This window comes from Heptranchias perlo, chromosome 14, assembly GCF_035084215.1.
Source record: "Heptranchias perlo isolate sHepPer1 chromosome 14, sHepPer1.hap1, whole genome shotgun sequence".
Lineage (NCBI taxonomy): Eukaryota > Metazoa > Chordata > Chondrichthyes > Hexanchiformes > Hexanchidae > Heptranchias > Heptranchias perlo.
In genome coordinates, this window is record NC_090338.1 from 25,275,697 (window position 1) to 25,293,628 (window position 17,932).

The 17,932-nt window shown below is 39.8% G+C and overlaps 1 protein-coding gene across 2 annotated transcripts in view; it reads right to left on the reverse strand.

Annotated features, from left to right (window-relative positions):
* Window positions 1-3,017: 3,017 nt before the first annotated feature.
* The window catches only part of LOC137332367 (gamma-aminobutyric acid receptor subunit gamma-2), a 77,205-nt gene continuing 62,290 nt past the window's right edge, over window positions 3,018-17,932 (reverse strand). Inside the window, exons 5-7 of one of the 2 annotated variants that reach the window (XM_067996134.1) lie at window positions 17,085-17,290; window positions 16,061-16,084; window positions 3,018-4,917 (exon numbers count right to left, since the gene is read on the reverse strand). In XM_067996134.1, coding sequence (XP_067852235.1) covers window positions 4,642-4,917; window positions 16,061-16,084; window positions 17,085-17,290 — 506 coding nt within the window. In that variant the 3' untranslated portion in view covers window positions 3,018-4,641. The remainder of the gene's footprint in view (window positions 4,918-16,060; window positions 16,085-17,084; window positions 17,291-17,932) is intronic. The other variant, XM_067996133.1, reaches the window with a different exon arrangement.

Genomic DNA, 17,932 nt, shown 5'->3' on the forward strand with positions numbered 1-17,932 from the left:
ATGGCACTCATCCAAATGACCATTGTCCCTGAAGGGCCATTTACATAATCTGCAGCACTGCTCCAGCATTGACAGCTGGCACGAAAAACACATCATACATACTACAAAATCCATTAAAATACCTACTAGAATAACCAATGGGGGAATTCTCTAAATATGACAGGGTTGGCATTTTATTTAATCTTGTGCACTAATGGGCAACAGTTCACCGACAATAAATTGCATTGCTCCAGATAATAATGGGCTGGATTTTCCTGTGAAAATAATGGCGAAGCTAACAGGGCTTACTGTTATTTCTGTGCAAATGGTACAGCAACTCCCGGTGATCGCGGAAATACAGAAGTTGCTGTACCAGATGCCCTGCTCCTCCATAAGCTTCATGAGAATGACATCGCGTCAGCTGGCTCCCCATTCAAATGAATGGAACAGCATGATGTTCCTGCACTAACCTGATGGATAAGAACTAATCTCGCCAAAAAAAGGTACGTCAAGTCATTTGAAGACTTTTAACGCGTGGTAAGTCTTAATGACTGCCAAACAACCTCTCTGGCACTGAAAATTAACTTTTACAAGTGTGGCATTTCATTCCTTGAGGATTTTAATTGTTGTTGGACATTTAAAAAAACCTCATGCAAACCATGCCTCACCTTTGTTGGACTCCAGTGTTATTGACAAGCTGTAAAACAATGCCACGTGAAGATGATGTCAATTAGTATCAATTCCAATATCTAGGGCATTTTGTTCCCTCAAGCTTTCTTCTCATTTCTCACTTCCTCTCCCAAAGGTATTGACCAATGCCAGGGCATCATCCAAGGGCACCAGCAAATTGCCAATACCTAAACCAAGTGGCAATTCTTCAAATGCGAACCTAGACTTTAAGTGTTACTAAATTTCTTAAATGTGAGGAACAGAGAATCACAGTCAAGCCCAGTTTTGTCCTCATTCAATGTTTACACATGATCGGATAACTGGATATCAATCAGGAAAGGATACCATGGCTGATTCCTCTACTGTCCAGTCCAGAGGCACAGAAACTAACTGTAGTGACCCCTTTCCCCACTGATACTGCTGCAGCTGAGATCAGTTTAAGCTAAGGATTAAATTTTGCCATTTTCAGGTCCGCAGGGCTCAATATCACACCATGTAGTGCATTAACCAACCCAGTTATTGGGGACCTCTTTCAATATTAAAGTAAAAGAAGTATTGAGGAAAACCAAATATAATTTTTCCCACAATGACATCATGTACAAGTCATGTGTGATTTGCATTACTTCTCTTCCCTTCGGCCCACTATTGGCCTCATGCTCATCCGTTGCTAAACCACTCTGTCTCTCGAACTCCATCTCTTCCTTTAAGACACTCCTTATAAACCACCACTTTGACCAAACTTTTTGTCATCTCTCCTAATATCTCCTTCATTGGCTCAGTATCCATTTTTTGATTACAATCTGTGAAGTGCTTTAGGATTTTTTTCTACATAAATGCAAGTTGTTATTGTGTTGTGTGTTTGTAAATAAGTAAATAATGTTTCATGAAGATAAGAACATGAGAAATAGGAGCAGGAGTAGGCCACATGGCCCCTCGAGCCTGCTCCACCATTCAGTCAGATCATGGCTGATCTTTGACCTCAACTCCACTTTCCTGCCTGATCCCCATAACCCTTGATTCCCCTTGAGTCCAGAAATCTGTCTATCTCAGCCTTGAATATATTCAACGACTCAGCATCCACAGCCCACCGGGGTAGAGAATTCCAAACATTCCTCTGAGTGAAGAAATTCCTCCTCATCTCAGTCTTAAATGGCCGACCCCTTATCCTGCAACTATGTCTCCTAGTTCTAGATTCTCCAGCCATGGGAAACAACCTCTCAGCATCTACCCTGTCAAGCCCCCTCATAATTTTATATGTTTCAATGAGATCACCTCTCATTCTTCTAAACTCCAGAGAGTATAGTTCCATTCTACTCAACCTCACCTCATAGGACAACCCTCTCATCCCAGGAATTAATCTAGTGAATCTTCGCTGCACTGCCTCTAAGGCAAGTATATCCTTCCTCAGATAAGGAGACCAAAACTGTACACAGTACTCCAGGTGTGGTCTCACCAAAGCCCTATACAATTGTAGTAAGACTTCTTTACTTTTGTACTCCAACCCCCTTGCAATAAAGGCCAACATTCTCCTTGCTTTCCTAAGTGCTTGCTGTACCTGCATGATAACTTTTTGTGTTTCTTGTACGAGGACACCCAAGTCTCTCTGAATGTTCTCCTTTAAATATTTTCTTTCTATTAAGAACACCAGAGACATGAAAACCATAAGCCTGTGTTGAGCCAAGTCATGACAACCACAATCAGATATTATCAAAAAGGCTGTTGTTACTTGAAAAATTAAACTCAGAAAGGAACAGCACTATAAAAGAGATTCCAGTCATTCCATTTGACTCTGAGAAGTTGCTTAATGACACAAAGCCAGTCAGCTGTATTATAATCTGTCCCCTCTATATATGAATTTATGTGAACAGTTCAGGGTACAATTGCAAAAATCGTATTTATGAGTCCATTTACTGTAGGTTTCTTATATAAAAACATAATCATTTGCCTCTTTCTGCAATTAGAATTTTTCTTTTCCCACTGAAAATCCCACGATTTGGGATTAATGCTGCCTTTGATGTTTAGAATATTGTGACTTTCAAAAATGAAGTGTGTATGTTAGCCATTGAGTTCCCCAGAAGACTGGCTTCAACATTAAGCCCAGTGGGTAAGTTGAGGTGATAAATGCCCATGTGTCTCAAAGCAAAATGATACAAAGTTTTACTTCATTGCATGGCCCTGACAAACACATTGCCTTGGTACATGTTAATATCCAATAACAAGTGATGCAAGCTTTAAAATATCAATGAGCTATAAACCAAATCACTGGTCAGCAATGAGTGTCTGTCATTAAAAGCAGCAGAATTCCAATGCAATCAATGATATTCATGTTGCAACGGATAGGTATAAGTGAACAGTCTGTCACTACTGGATCAAGTCTATTCTGTATTTTTATTAGTATCACCAAGTATGAGGCTGCTACAGCTGTTTAGTTACAGATATTGTATAAAACTTTACATGAAACTGTCAAGATGTGCATCAATATCGTAACAGTGCAACACGCGAGTGTCATGTGTGCAAAGAAGTTGGAAACCTTGAGGTCAGATCTCAAGCAGTCTCAAAACAGGAAGTACATCTGTGATCCTTTCATTGGCACTATGGTACCAAAACTGGTACATACAACACCTGCGCTGTGACAGATATTTGTAACTTTTGCTAACACGTATAAAATCTCAACATGTGGCTGCAGTTGCTCACATAGCAAGATATCTCAATCTCAAGTGATGAATTTGGGAAGGGGGGAAGATGCTAAATACAGACCAGGCACTTCCCCTCAGTGAACAACAGAAAAGATTAGGTCAAGTTCTCCATCCTAGGATGCTTTGACCCACTTCCTTCCCTAGTACCTGGTTACAGTGCAGAACTGGCAATGGCCTGGGAGCAGGTTACCTGTCTCTCCTTTTGGCTGGGCAATGGTGTGTAGTATGCAGGAGGCCCTGACGAGAGGGAAAGATTGCATTAAAAAAGGCAGAGTCGTACGTGAAACTTTGTTATGATAAACTCATGGCAATCAGCCTTCTTATTAACCAGCTCTACTTATCAGTGGTTCTTCTTATTGGGGTTACAGCCCCTCAACTGGTTTAAATCAGGAATTATATACCTCTAATGGGAGGGGGGAACGGTCTTTATTATAACGGAAGTCTTTATAACAAGAGGAAAAAAAAACTGCTAATCCTGGAAATCTGAAATAAAAACAGAAGACTTTGCTCTTACAAAGAGCTGACATGATCTCGATGGGCCAAATGGCCTCCTTCTGTGCTGTAACCATTCTATGATTCTATGATTCTAAATATACATCTGGTCTGTCAGCATCTGAAGATTTAATAATATAAAGGGGCTTCGCCTCTTTTCTTTTTTCAGTTTTAAGGGTCTCTCCCTGCAAATGCACCTTTTCTCTTAAGACACTAATAGACATGCTGTGTATTTCAGCATTTTCTGTTTTGACTTTAAACCTTGCTATAACGAGGCTCCACTGTATTTCACTTCCTTTTAGAAATTGATTTTTTAAAAAGCGATATAGTTTATTAATAGCAGCAGTCCAAATCATAGCAAAGAATATTAATGTGGCAAGAAATCATAGATAGATGAATTTGTTTAAGATTTTTTATAATTTCCTTGCCCCCTACATCAGGAAAACATAGTGCTGAGCAATGTTCCAAAGCCGTAGATACCCATTAGCCTGACTCCAGTGCAAATCTAACTCCAAAAGTGACTTTCTAGTCACTTTTATATGCCAAGAAAACAGATAAGTAAGTGAGTTTGGCTTGGCACACGCTTCATTTATAATACAGTCCTCCAGAGAGACAGAAAAATATTTTAAAAATAAGATTTCATAGCGTTCTTGGCCCAGAAATAAAAACATGCACTGAATTTTCAATCACCAATCTGTGTAAGACATACTTAAAAATTTACAACTTTTTCCCATTAATTGTTTTTACACGTGATCTTAATGGATCAGCAGCAGATAAGGCCTACGTTTCTGCCTGCTGTTCCTGTTTACAGATAAAGGTAGCCTACCCAGTAGACCAGGTTAAACAAACCGAAGGCTGTGGGGAAGAAGATACGAGCATACGAATCGATTTTAGTGACCCGGATGTGTAGCCTTCCCTGCCTCCACGCTCCCGTGCGGCACTCATTGAAACAGCAGAAGAAACTGGTGCAGTCCTTGCCATCCAGACACTCGTATCCATACTCTTCATCCCGCTGTTGCAGGTGTGAGGCATTATTCATCTGGACAGCAGCTGATCTAGGACGGATATCAACAGTAGGCGCCTATAATCATTTAAAGAAAAAAATACTTTAATTAGGTTATTGTAAGAAAAAAATAGTGTACTCAAAAAAAGAACTGTGCACCTCTGTCATCTTCTAAGAAAGAGAATGTCATTGCTAAGGTGCCCAGTGCCAGTATCAAGCATTTTTACATCATATATAGTTTAGGTTAGACACGGTATTAAACTGTCTCTATTGTGTGCAGCAATGTGCCTTGACCCCAAACTTGGATGAATACACATCACTGCATCTTGTGTATGATTAGTGTCAAATTGGTGCCAGAATATGGGCTATTTTGCAAGCCTAAGCTATGCACCTGTATCCACTAGGAACAAGATTTCACTTTGTGCCCTTACAGAGAACAGAGAGAGGAGACACTCATTCTTTCAGTCTGGGCTAAATTCAAGTATTGTCACTTGATAAACTTGCGGTGATCACACCCAGGGGTTAGACAGCCAATTTAAAATTGTACACACTCCTTCCAAATGCTGCCACTACTGCTCCCATCCCAAGCTGGTGCACACTTCTGAGGGGTATCTGTGAACAGCACCCCCAGCCCGCCATGGGAATTTTGGATTTTATATTAAAAATTGTACTTTTTTATTAGTTTTAGAACACCACGGTAAAATTAGTGTGCACAGGGATGTGGCACGATCATGCTAAGCGGACATACATGAGAAGTTCTACCTTTTCAATTCAATTTATGCGAGGTTGGTAACTACAATATCTTAAATCAGACATTCTGGGTAATAGGAAGAGAGAGCACATATGTCCATAGGCTGAAAAGAGGCCTGAAAATTGTAAACTTAATTAATATGAAATCACAGACTGAGTTTATTGAAGATTTGCTTGAACAATAAATTAGTGCAGTAATGCTGATCTCTGCTTAAATTTACCAGAACTTTATCACTAGTCTTAAAAGAGATGAATTAGCTTTCCATGTTTGGCCTCCAAGGCCTGTTGAAGAGAAGAATACTACATCATATAAGTAAAAAAAAAATCACATATATCATTTAGTCTATGGGTACTCAGTTTAATAACCCTCATCCAGTGGGAGGTTAAGATGGCGGGGGGCGGGGGGAGGTTTGTACCGCATTCCTGCAATGTTCCCACCCCTCCATCATTTTAACTTACCTGAAATCAGGCAAGGGAAGGCCGCCTGCTTCAGAGAAGAAGGGGTATAACTTAAATGGTGAAGTCATGTCCTGATGACATCATTGGGCTAGCATGCCATTTTAACCATGTGCTGACTAAGGGCTACACAAGACTAAGGGCCACACAATCTCTCGGACCCGCCAACTAGACCACAGGGGCATGTCATGCCAATGGTCCTCAAATTCACCACAGCCATGAATTTTTATGCCATTGGATCTTTTCAGTCTGCAACAGGTGACATCAGTCACATCCACCTGTCTGCAGTTCACAGCTGCATTAAGCAAGGATGATCGACGCCCTCTTTGCCAGGGCCAAGCAGTTCATCACCTTCCGCACTGACTTCAATAGTCAACAGGAGAGACCTCGTGGCTTCGTAGCAGTACCTGGTGTGATTGACTGTACACTGAGGTCAAAGGAAAGAAAATCGGGCAGTGTGTAAAATTGGCTGCCCATTCATTATCGCCTGTTTTGCCCTACTGTCCAAGATGAATTTCACTCTAATTTAATTAACTCCCCATATGTCGCAATAATTATTATTATACATTCCTACTGACCACAGGAATGTGCAATAATAATTAATAGTACAAGTACTATGAGTCACAATGCATATAACAGTGAGGTGAAAGTTGCTCCCACATTTCTAAAACTTTCATATTTCTACCAGCCCTAAGGCATGTAATTTGTATGTGTGTTAGTTTGTGATGGACAGATTGTGGTATAATAGAGGTGATTTTGCAATCCTGTACACCTAGTGGGGAAGACATGCTTGCAGGATTGTAGGTTGAAGATAGGGCTATAACATATACAATATAACATAGCCTTGATTTTCCAACCCAATCTTCTTATGAACACAGCTGGGAGTGAATCATCCCGAATGAGCCTTATTGAGAATCTTAACTAACATGCAATTACATTTGAAATAAAACACAGAGGCTCTGACCCTTTGAAGTGGGTTTAAATCACACTTTGCAGTAATAGAGGAATTTCATACAAATGTATTCATTATAATATCACACAGCCCAAGTTGAAAGCCTTTCCAATGCCAATAAATGTCCTTTTAGGAAAAGATTTTAACTATAAAAAGGATTGCTTGTTTCAGACATTATTACCAATCAGATAATAGCACAAAGGTATCAGATTAGTTCTATCTAAAGTTACAATTGAATGCAATTAGTAATATGAGATCAACTGAGATGAACAAAGACAATAATTTCCATTATCCATAGGAAGGGTAAGAGTTCCAGCTGTTTTGGGAGTTATAGATCAATCTGACCTGATTGATAGTTGTGGTCAAAGGTTCTGGTAAATCACTTGGAAAAAGCAAATCCTTCATGGGATGGACCAAATGGAAAAATATTCAATAGAAAACTGAAGATCTGGAATGTTTATTTTCAAGGGTGCTGAAATGGTAGGAAGTCCACTCACTGAACATAGAACCTAAGCAGAGTGGCCAGTATTTGATGTACATGTCAAGAGAATTTGTATTTAATTATTCTAAGTTATTTCTGATATTCTCCAAAGGATTAATTCTGTACAAAAAGGATACTATCCTCTTTCTTTATTGTGGATTAAGAAGGTAGAATGAATCTCATTTATTAGTTTCCCCTGTTTTAAAATCACTACTATTGGCCATGAAGACCATCTCTATCATACAGTTTTACCAAGTATTACTCATTTATATTTGCTTGTCCAAGGGGTGATGAGCAGGAGATAAGTGTCCTCAAAGCAAGCAGTGAAAAGTAATTTATTGCTTTTGTACTTTTATTACAGACTAGAATTCTGATCTAATAAGGTGAAGGCACAACATGAAACAGAAGGAAGACACTTAGAGAAGGATTCCTGGGATGGCAGGACTGTCATATGGGGAGAGATTGGGTCGACTAGGCCTGTATTCACTCGAGTTTAGAAGAATGAGAGGGGATCTCATTGAAACATATAACATTCTGACAGGGCTAAACAGACTGGATTCAGGGAGGATGTTTCCCCTGGCTGGGGGTTCTAGAACGAGGGCTCACAGTCTCAGGATACGGGGTAGGACATTTAGGACTGAGATGAGGGGAAATTTCTTCACTCAGAGGGTGGTGAACCTGTGGAATTCTCTACCACAGAAGGCTGTGGAGGCTAAGTCATTGAATATATTTAAGAAGGAGATAGATAGATTTCTAGACACAGAAGGCATCAAGGGATGTGAGGAGAGAACGGGAATATGGTATTGAGATGGAGGATCAGCCATGATTATAATGAATGACAGAGCAGACTCGAAGGGCAAATGGCCTACTCCTGCTCCTATTTTCTATGTTTCTATGACACTCACATCTGCTTCTGTCACCTCCTCAAACTGTCCAGGCCCAACAACTTCACAATAGCTTCTTCAAATCATGTTTGCACTTTGATCTCCTAGTAATTAAAAGTCACGTTTTTTATGAATCTCCTACCAGGTTTTGAAGGTATCCAACGTGGCATTGACCCTCACCTTGATTTCTTCTCAGGCCTATATCAGATTGGCCTAGTTGATAGCACTCTTGCCACTAATTCAGAAGATTATAGGTTCAAGCCCAACTCTAGTACTTGAATGCATAGTCTAGGCTGACTTTCCAGTGTAGATTGAAGGAACTTTGTTATGAGGTGTTAAACCAAGGCCCTGTCTACTTCTTCTGGTGATTCAGGTGGATGTTAAAGATCCCATTATACTATTGAAAGAACAGCAGGGCATTTTCCTGCTATTCTGGCCCAACATTCCTTCCTCAACTACCATCAAAAAAAATTATTTAATTTGCCTCATTGCTGTTTGTGAGATCTTAAGGGTTCAGTGGCTGCTGCATTTATCTGTAGTAACTGTACTTCAATGGTAATTTGTTGTATGTGAAATGATTTGAGACAACAACAATAACTTGCATTTATGGAGTGCACTTAACATTGTGAAGCACCTTGGGATGTTTTTCTGAGGTTTTTGGAAAATAGATGTCAAATCAAAGAAGGAAAGATTAGGAGGGGTCAACAAAAGCTTGGTCAAAGAGGTGGGTTTTAATAAAGAGAGGGAGGTGGAGAGGCAGAGGTGTTTATGGAAAACAATCCAAAGTTTGGGACCAAGGCAGCTGAAAGCACAGCCAACAATAGTGGAGCAATAGGAGAATGGATGCACAATCACTGGAATAAGAGAGTTCATGGGAACTATAGGGTAGGAGGAGGTTATAGATATGGGGAGGAGAGAGGCCAGGGATGGATTTAAACGGAAGAATGAGAATTTTAAATTTGAGATGTTAGGGGTCTGGGAGCCAATGTAGGTCAGTGAGGGCAGGGGCGATGGGTGAGCAGGACTCAGTGTGGGATAGCAAAAAGGCAGTAAAGTTTTGGATGAGCTGAAGTTTATGGTGGGTGAAGAATGGGATGCCAGCTAGCAGAGCATTGGAGTAATCAAATCTTCTTGTGAAAAAGGCATGAATGAAGGTTTCATCGGCAGATGGGCTGCATTCAGGGAGGAACGGCACAATGATATGGAGATGGAAGCTGGTGGTTTTTGTGATTTGGAGGATATAGGATCAGAAACTCAGTTTGGGATAGAACAGGGTGGTGAGGTGGCAAACAGTCTGGCTCAGCCTAAGTCACTGGCCAGGGATGGAGTTGGTGGAACTTTGTGCTGGTGCTGAAGACAATGGTTTTGTTCTTCCCATTATTTAGCTAGAGGAAATTAGTCAGATAGCACAAAGGTAGTGAAGGGGGTGAGAGAAGTGATGGTGAAGTAGAGCTGGGTGTCATCAGTGTGCATGTGAAAGCTGACTGCATGTCTGCAGATGATATTGCCAAGGGGGCAACATGTAAATGAGCAAGAGGAGGGAGGGTCATGGATGGATCTTTCGGGGAATCCCAATGTGACAGTGCAGGGGTGGGAAGAGAACACAATTTTTAAAGATACTCTAGTTAGGAAGGATGTCAAGGCCTTAGAGACAGTGCAGGGGAGATTTACTAGAATGGTACCAGGGATGCGTAACTTCAGTTACGTGGATAGACTAGAGAAACTGGGGTTGTTCCCTTTACAGCCGAGAAGGTTAAGCAGAGATTTGATAGAGGTGTTCAAAATCGTGAAGGGTTTTGATAGAGTAAATAAGGAGAAACTGTTTCCAGTGGCAGAAGGGTCAGTAACCAGAGGACACAGATTCAAGGTAATTGGCAAAAGAACCAGAGGCGAAATGAGGAGAAATATTTTTACGCAGCAAGTTGTTATGATCTGGAATGCACTGCCTGAAAGGGTGGTGGAAGCAGATTCAACAATAATTTTCAAAAGGGAATTGGATAAATACTGGAAGGAGAAAAATTTGCAGGGCTATGGGAAAAGTGCAGGGCAGTGGGAGTAATTGGATTGCATTTTCAAAGAGGCGACACAGGCACGATGGGCCAAATGGCCTCCTTCTGTGCTGTATCATTCTATGATTCTATGAAATATGACTTTCCAGTAGATTCTATATTATGGCTATGAAGTATCCAATCAGCCCATTTTGAATTAGTGATGAATTCAATTTTTATAGCAGGTCAGAATCATAGAATGGTTACAGCACAGAAGGAGGCCTTTCGGCCTGGCAAGCCCATGTCGGCTCGCTTCAACGGCATTACCATCGCTGAATCCCCCACCATCAACATCCTGGGGGTCACCATTGACCAGAAACTTAACTGGACCAGCCATATAAATACTGTGGCTACAAGAGCAGGTCAGAGGCTGGGTATTCTGCGGCGAGTGACTCACCTCCTGACTCCCCAAAGCATTTCCACCATCTACAAGGCACAAGTCACAAGTGTGATGGAATACTCTCCACTTGCCTGGATGAGTGCAGCTCCAACAACACTCAAGAAGCTCGACACCATCAAGGACAAAGCAGCCCCCTTGATTGGCACCCCATCCACCACTCTAAACATTCACTCCCTTCACCACCGGCGCACTGTGGCTGCAGTGTGTACCATCGACAGGATGCACTGCAGCAACTCGCCAAGGCTTCTTCGACAGCACCTCCCAAACCCCTGACCTCTACCATCTAGAAGGAAAAGAGCAGCAGGCACATGGGAGTGACACCACCTGCACATTCCCCTCCAAGTCACACACCATCCCGACTTGGAAATATATCGCCGTTCCTTCATTGTCACTGGGTCAAAATCCTGGATTTCCCTACCTAACAGCACTGTGGGAGAACCTTCACCACACGGACTGCAGCGGTTCAAGAAGGCGGCTCACTACCATCTTCTCAAGGACAATTAGGGATGGGCAATAAATGCCGGCCTCACCAGCGATGCCCACATCCCATGAACGAATAAAAAAAAAGAGCAATCCAGCTAGTCCCACGCCCATGCCCTTTTCCCGTAGCCCTGCAAATTTTTTCCCTTCAACTACTTATCCAATTCCCTTTTGAAAGCCACGATTGAATCTGTCTCCACCACCCTTTCAGGCAATGCATTCCAGATCATAACCACTCGCTGTGTAAAAAAGTTTTTCCTCATGTCGCCTTTGGTTCTTTTGCCAATCACTTTAAATCTGGTTCTCGACCCTTCCGCCAATGAGAACGGTTTCTCTCTATCTACTCTGTCTAGACCCCTCGTGATTTTGAACACCTCTATCAAATCTCGTCTCAACCCTCTCTGCTCTAAGGAGAACAACCCCAGCTTCTCCAGTTTATCCACATAACTGAAGTCCCTCATCCCTGGAACCATTCTAGTAAATCTTTGTTGCACCCTTTCTAAGGCCTTCACATCCTTCCTAAAGTGCGATGCCCAGGATTGGGCACAATACTTCAGTTGTGATCAAGAGATTTACTTCCTATTTGTTAAGCAGCTAAACAATGGCAATCACAAGTCTGCCCTGTAAGGTTCTCTAAGCTTCACAAAGAGTAACCGTCATGGAGCTGCTTAGAAGAAATGTGTTCATATATCCTTTACTATTTGTGACCAATTCTTATGATCAAGACTCTAACAGATAAAATCTGCCCAAATCCATTTTTCTTATACAGAATCCATTTGAGACACTAAACTTCCAAAATCTTAATATTCACTTCTGATTGTTTGGCTTCTAGCTTTTTTTTGTTTTTCTAGTCAGAATGTATTGAGTAACTTCAACTGCCTGTCTCTTGCCCACAAAAGAAATGGAGAGATCTTAGTAAAAACATAAGGTTAGATTTTTGATTGGCCACCTAGGCTGAAAAATGGCGTTGAAGATCAGTCACCTGTTACTGAAACCAGCTGACTTTCATTGTGGAAATGAAAATCGGCCGGTTTCTATAGCGGGTTGCCAATTCGCAATTTCAGTTTTATGCCCTGGCGGCAATTTAAAAATCTACTCCATAGATTTTCGTCTTGATTTAAATGGAATAAAAATCAGGTGGATTATATAAAGGGCGGACCATCTCCTCCACCAGATTACCACCCAGACGGTGAAGACAAAAATCTACCTCATTATATTCTAAGATATCATCAATTTCTCTTTCCATAACCTCTAGAAGAGGTGCATCTTGGAGATTTGTTATGTGCCATGTCTTTCAAAATCCAAGACCATAATGGTACATTTAAAAGACTGAGACAGTGAACTTGATTATTTTTGTGAAGTGTATGATTTAAATGTGATTAAATGATTCAGGGTACAAGAAGAGATTAACTGCCTAAGAACATTAGAAATGATGGAATGATAAAAGTCAGTTGGCCCACTGAGGTACATGAGGTTAAAGAAAAATTCCTTTAAATGGTTGTTATTGGTTTATAATAATTTGATAAAAGATTTTTTTCTTTTAGTTAATAAATCGGAGCAAATATATTCCCGAGCCCTACTCCCAACAGACTATTTACAATTGTACCATGATAGACCATCACCAATTTAGTTAATCTGCACATTGAAGCAAACAGCACTGACGGGATTTCCCAAATGACAAAATTCTGACGATTCTCTCTGACTCCTGAAGGCAATAAATTCCAGGCTTTCGAACAAACAAACAAACAACCCATATCCATTGCATTCCAAAAATGCCATTCTTATGGTTAGAATGGGACTGAGTCATAATCTTACATAGTGCATCTGAAACTCTATGATGATATTTATCTCTATAATCTTTAATCCAATTCATGACCAATTTGCCCAGCTTCTTTATAAAAGAGCTAAACTTATTAACCAGTTTTGATATGAATCTATTCCATATGCTTTATGATTGGAGACACTGGGTTGTAATCTCTGATGCAAATAGTTTTGTTCCTTAAGGGATATAATGATTCTTTGATAATGATAAGTCCCTTAAATTCCACTGTTAACAATGAAGTGAAATTACAATGTCAGTCAACCCTAGGATTTTTTCATAATTTCATGTTAAAAATAAAACATTTCCCAACTTGAAGGGATAGTCCTTTCACTATACTTAACATGGAGAATATATTCGGCTCATTTTTTTATTACGGTGTTCCACTTTAGAACAATTTTCAGAGAATATCTTAATTTGAAATGAAATGTACTGAAACAGGCTTGAAAACTGCAGTAGTTATGTCTTGCTACTTTACATAATTTTTAGTTATTTAATTTAAAATGATTTTCAAACTCATTATTTTGACCTTAGGCTAGTTTAATTGCTCATACGTACCAGCTAAAGCCAAGCCAGATTGGAAACAATTGCAAAGTTATGCAAAAACTGCAGAATTAACACAGCCTAGTACATCATTATTAAACCATTACTAACATCGCATTGATATGCATGTAGGGATATTTCAATCAAAAAGCAAATTGCAGCTGGGATTTAAATGGAGAGTTACCCCCATGAAATCTACCTCTTCCTCATCCTTCATGGATCTTTTGCCTTCATAGGCAGCCTATCTGAAGTTTCATTCCTTTTACTTTTTATCCCATCTTTCCATTCTCAGCATGGCCCCTCCCTGTATTCTCCATCCCTCTCGACTGAGTCATAAAGAATTGGAACCTGGCTATTTGTCATTAATTACATTGTTATTTCTGGAGTGCTGGTGCTAGTCCTGGCGCATAACCGAACTGCAGGGTGCATAAAAAGCTCAACAGGCTGTCCTGGCTACAGCTGCTGCTATTACAAGCTATTCCTACATTACAACAGTGACTACGCTTCAAAAGTACTTCATTGGCTGTAAAGTGCGTTGGGACATCCTGAGGCCATTAAAGGTGCTATATAAATACAACTCTTTTTTTTGTATCAGCTGTGCTCACTATGAGTCCTGTTTTTGACTTTCCAAATCCATCTAAACCTACATAAAATAACACAGAGATGAATGCACGTAGATGCTGGTATACACAGCATACATCTTTAACTGCTCGCTGATTTTGTTCTTTTTTTTGTCCCTTCTCTTACCACAGTATTGAGAAATAGAGAAAATTTGTGCCAATATGTGATATTTTTTTGTATCTAGTTTAAATCTTCCTCAAAGTGTAACTTTTTTCTAGTTCACTGAGTGTGCACTTTTAAAACTGTATTGCACATTTAGGTGCCCAGTAGTGACTGATTTTATTTGAGAGTTAGTTATTGGACCAAATTGACGATCACTCTCAGATAATGGAGACTACTTAAAGTCAAGAGATAATGTACTAGTGGCAAGAATAGGGAATGGGTGACCTTAAGGAATACATATGTATATTGTAGCACCATACTTATTGTTTCCTTTCTATGGTTGGGTGCTGTTATATGACATATATGACATGCTGTTATATCTTAGCACTATTAGATTTAGAATTCTGAAAGTAGGGCTCTGGTTTTAACTCAATCCGTCCAACGGGAACAGGCCAGGTAAGCAGTTAAAGTTGGGAAAATTGACTTATTTCCCCATTCCCACTGGAATCTCACCAACCACCATTTTGACTCTGCAGCTGAAATGTACCTGTCGGAAAGAGGTGAGTGCCTCAAATAGGGGCCCGATGATGTCATATGGGCTCTGACGCAGTTTAACTGGCGGATCAGATGTCCTGTCCAGCAGCCAACCCATTGAATAAAACTTTGTGGCATTGGCTTCACAAACTGACTGACATGGCTGGAACCTGTATTTAATGGGTGCTTACCTCATTCAGGCTCACCTTCAGGTCATTAGGATCTGTATATCATTGTGAGAAGTGTATTTTCAAGGCAATTCTGAGCTTCTAGTTTGCTACTTTCTGATTTCTTATGGCCTTATCTACCCTCATTGAGCACTCTGATTGTTATGGGTGCTGTCTTTGCTTCACCCCTTTTGGTGGATGAACAGTTGGAGCAAGAACCAGGACAAGCAGCAGCTAGGCCTGTTAGAAGACAGCAGATGAGTATGTCGGGGGGGTTGGGGGTGGAGGGGGCTCTTAGAAGGCCTTACACAACCTACTGGGTCTATAGGCCAAGAGTTACTTTCTTGGATATTTCTGAGGAGCAATGTAGTGTACTCATGTAGCTATAAGGGCACTAGAAGATGAGCCAGCAGCTTGCAATGACCAGAAGAAATAAAATGTTATATTCACACAGGGAGAGGGAGAGATACAGGTTCCCTGTAAAGGGAGATAGAAGGACTTTCAGCTGTAGTGATATACACAGAACCACAGATACTCAGAGAGAGTTAGGAAAAACACATGCAGGATTATAGAGGAGAAGAAAGAAGTTGCATTTATGAGGCACCTTCCATGTTCAGACATTACCAGATGGCTGTGCTTGGGTTTGTAAACATGTTGCATGGGTAATAGCAAGTTTGGGCAGTCTGTCCTGTTCTGTCAGCTACTAAAGGTGCACAGTATAGGGTCCCGTCAGTAGGGGAAAGAGGAAAAACGAATCAAATAACTTCCAAATATATAGACCCTTCCTCAAAAGGTGAAGGTGCATTTCCCTTGTGACATTAACAATATCAACTCATTGGTGACTACTTTGACATAAATAGACCATATCTCTGACACAAAAAGAAAGACATACATTCAAACAATAAGCATTGTTATAGAAATAAGCATACATTCTAAAACTAAATAAATATATTTATTTTTATTGTAAAAATAAATATAAAGTACCTTTGACGAAAACATCCGAAGAAGCTTTTTTTTAAAAAAAACAGAATAAAAATATTTAATGAAAGCTTAAAGGGACATATTATGAACACAATGCAAATTAAATCTTGAATTACAATAGAAGAGAGTGCAGACTCAACTCAAAAGAATCAACAAGTAATAAGATATTTATTGTAGAATGGGTGACAGAGATCCAATCTGAATAACCTGGTGCATTCATTGATGAGCTACATAGAAGGCATTTGGAATTGAAGGTCTGGTTTTGAGAAGAACAGTATCATAATGCTTCATATTATTCATACCGTATATAAGTAATTCTCCTTATTTTTTACTATTGATTATAGTAAATAAACAGAAATTGTTCCCTGTAAAAGTTCTTCATAATGTATTAATAAAAAAGTATGATGGTATGATTTACACACCATTATCTGGTTACAATGATCAACCAACAGGTACATCAGTTAAATCTCATGTCAAAGACAGCAACACTGTTAACAGTTAATCTGTAGGATTGGTGGATATGTAACCATGAAGTAGAAACTGAATGTAATGGCAGCAAATTTGAACAGTGCATGTTTTGCATTTTTTCATGGTGATACAAGATTAGATCAATAACATGCCTCAGAAAAGGATGAACCAATCATTTAATCAAATGAGCACATTTAGTAAAATGGACTGCATCTTCATTCTAACAGTGAAATGGAAAATTAAGAAAGTCTCATGAAGCATAAAATGTGCCATATTTATGCCCAAAGGAAATACCCTTCCAAAAATATGCTGTTTGGGATTGTATACTGGCATACTTGTGCACATCTACCTATATATATATTTTAAAAAGGAAAAAATAAAAGGCAGTATTCCAATCTTTGAAGAAATTAGTGCTACAGCAAAAAGCCATGAGAAAGCTTTTGAAGAAATGCTTTCATGTCAATATTTATGCTTACTATGTTTGTAAATTCAAACATCAATAATTGTGTCAAACATCAATAATTGTGTCTAAGAATTTTATTATGAAAAGGGTACATACTCGATTCTTCTTCTTCTTGTCTTTGCCTTTACTGGGCTTTCTGTTACTGACAAAATAGTGCAAGGTCCCATATTCAATCAGAGCAGAGAACACAAAGATAAAGCAGACAGATACAAAGAGGTCCATAGCAGTCACATAGGAAACCTTGGGAAGGGATTTACGAGCGATCGTGCTCAGAGTGGTCATAGTCAGGACGGTTGTGATGCCTGTAACGAAAGAAAGACATAAACAAAGATATGTGATAAAACTCCCTTATTCATGATTTGTAACTGTAACGTCCAGAGGCATAGATAATGAAAGGTACCCCCACACCCCACGTTTGTGCATTTCACCTTTGCCATAACATTACATTGATTCTAAACAAATGACACTTCAGTGAAGACATTTTATTGAACTTAAATATACCACATCAGTTTTTTTTAGAAATACATGTCATTGAACAAATAATTTCAAGCTCATGGAACATCTAAAATCGATACACTGCTGTCATTGTGTAAGAGAATGGTCCCTCCTTAAAATAGATCACAAAATGAGGTCCTCTAAGAGCCTTAATTGTTGATCAGATATGATACGTTATAACTAAAAAAAGATTTGTCTTACTTAAGACATATAGGGATCAGAATTCCTATTTCCCCAAATAAATGGCTGAATTTGGAATGCTGATAAAACCTTAGGAATGCACAAAACTGAAAGGTTCAATTCCTGAGAAGGTAACTTCAACATCCATTGTCAGTGATGGGGTGTGGGTTTGAGCCCTTGATATCCGGTCAGTGATGGGGTGTGGGTTTGAGCCCTTGATACCCGGTCAGTGCTGGGGTGTGGGTTTGAGCCCTTGATATCCGGTCAGT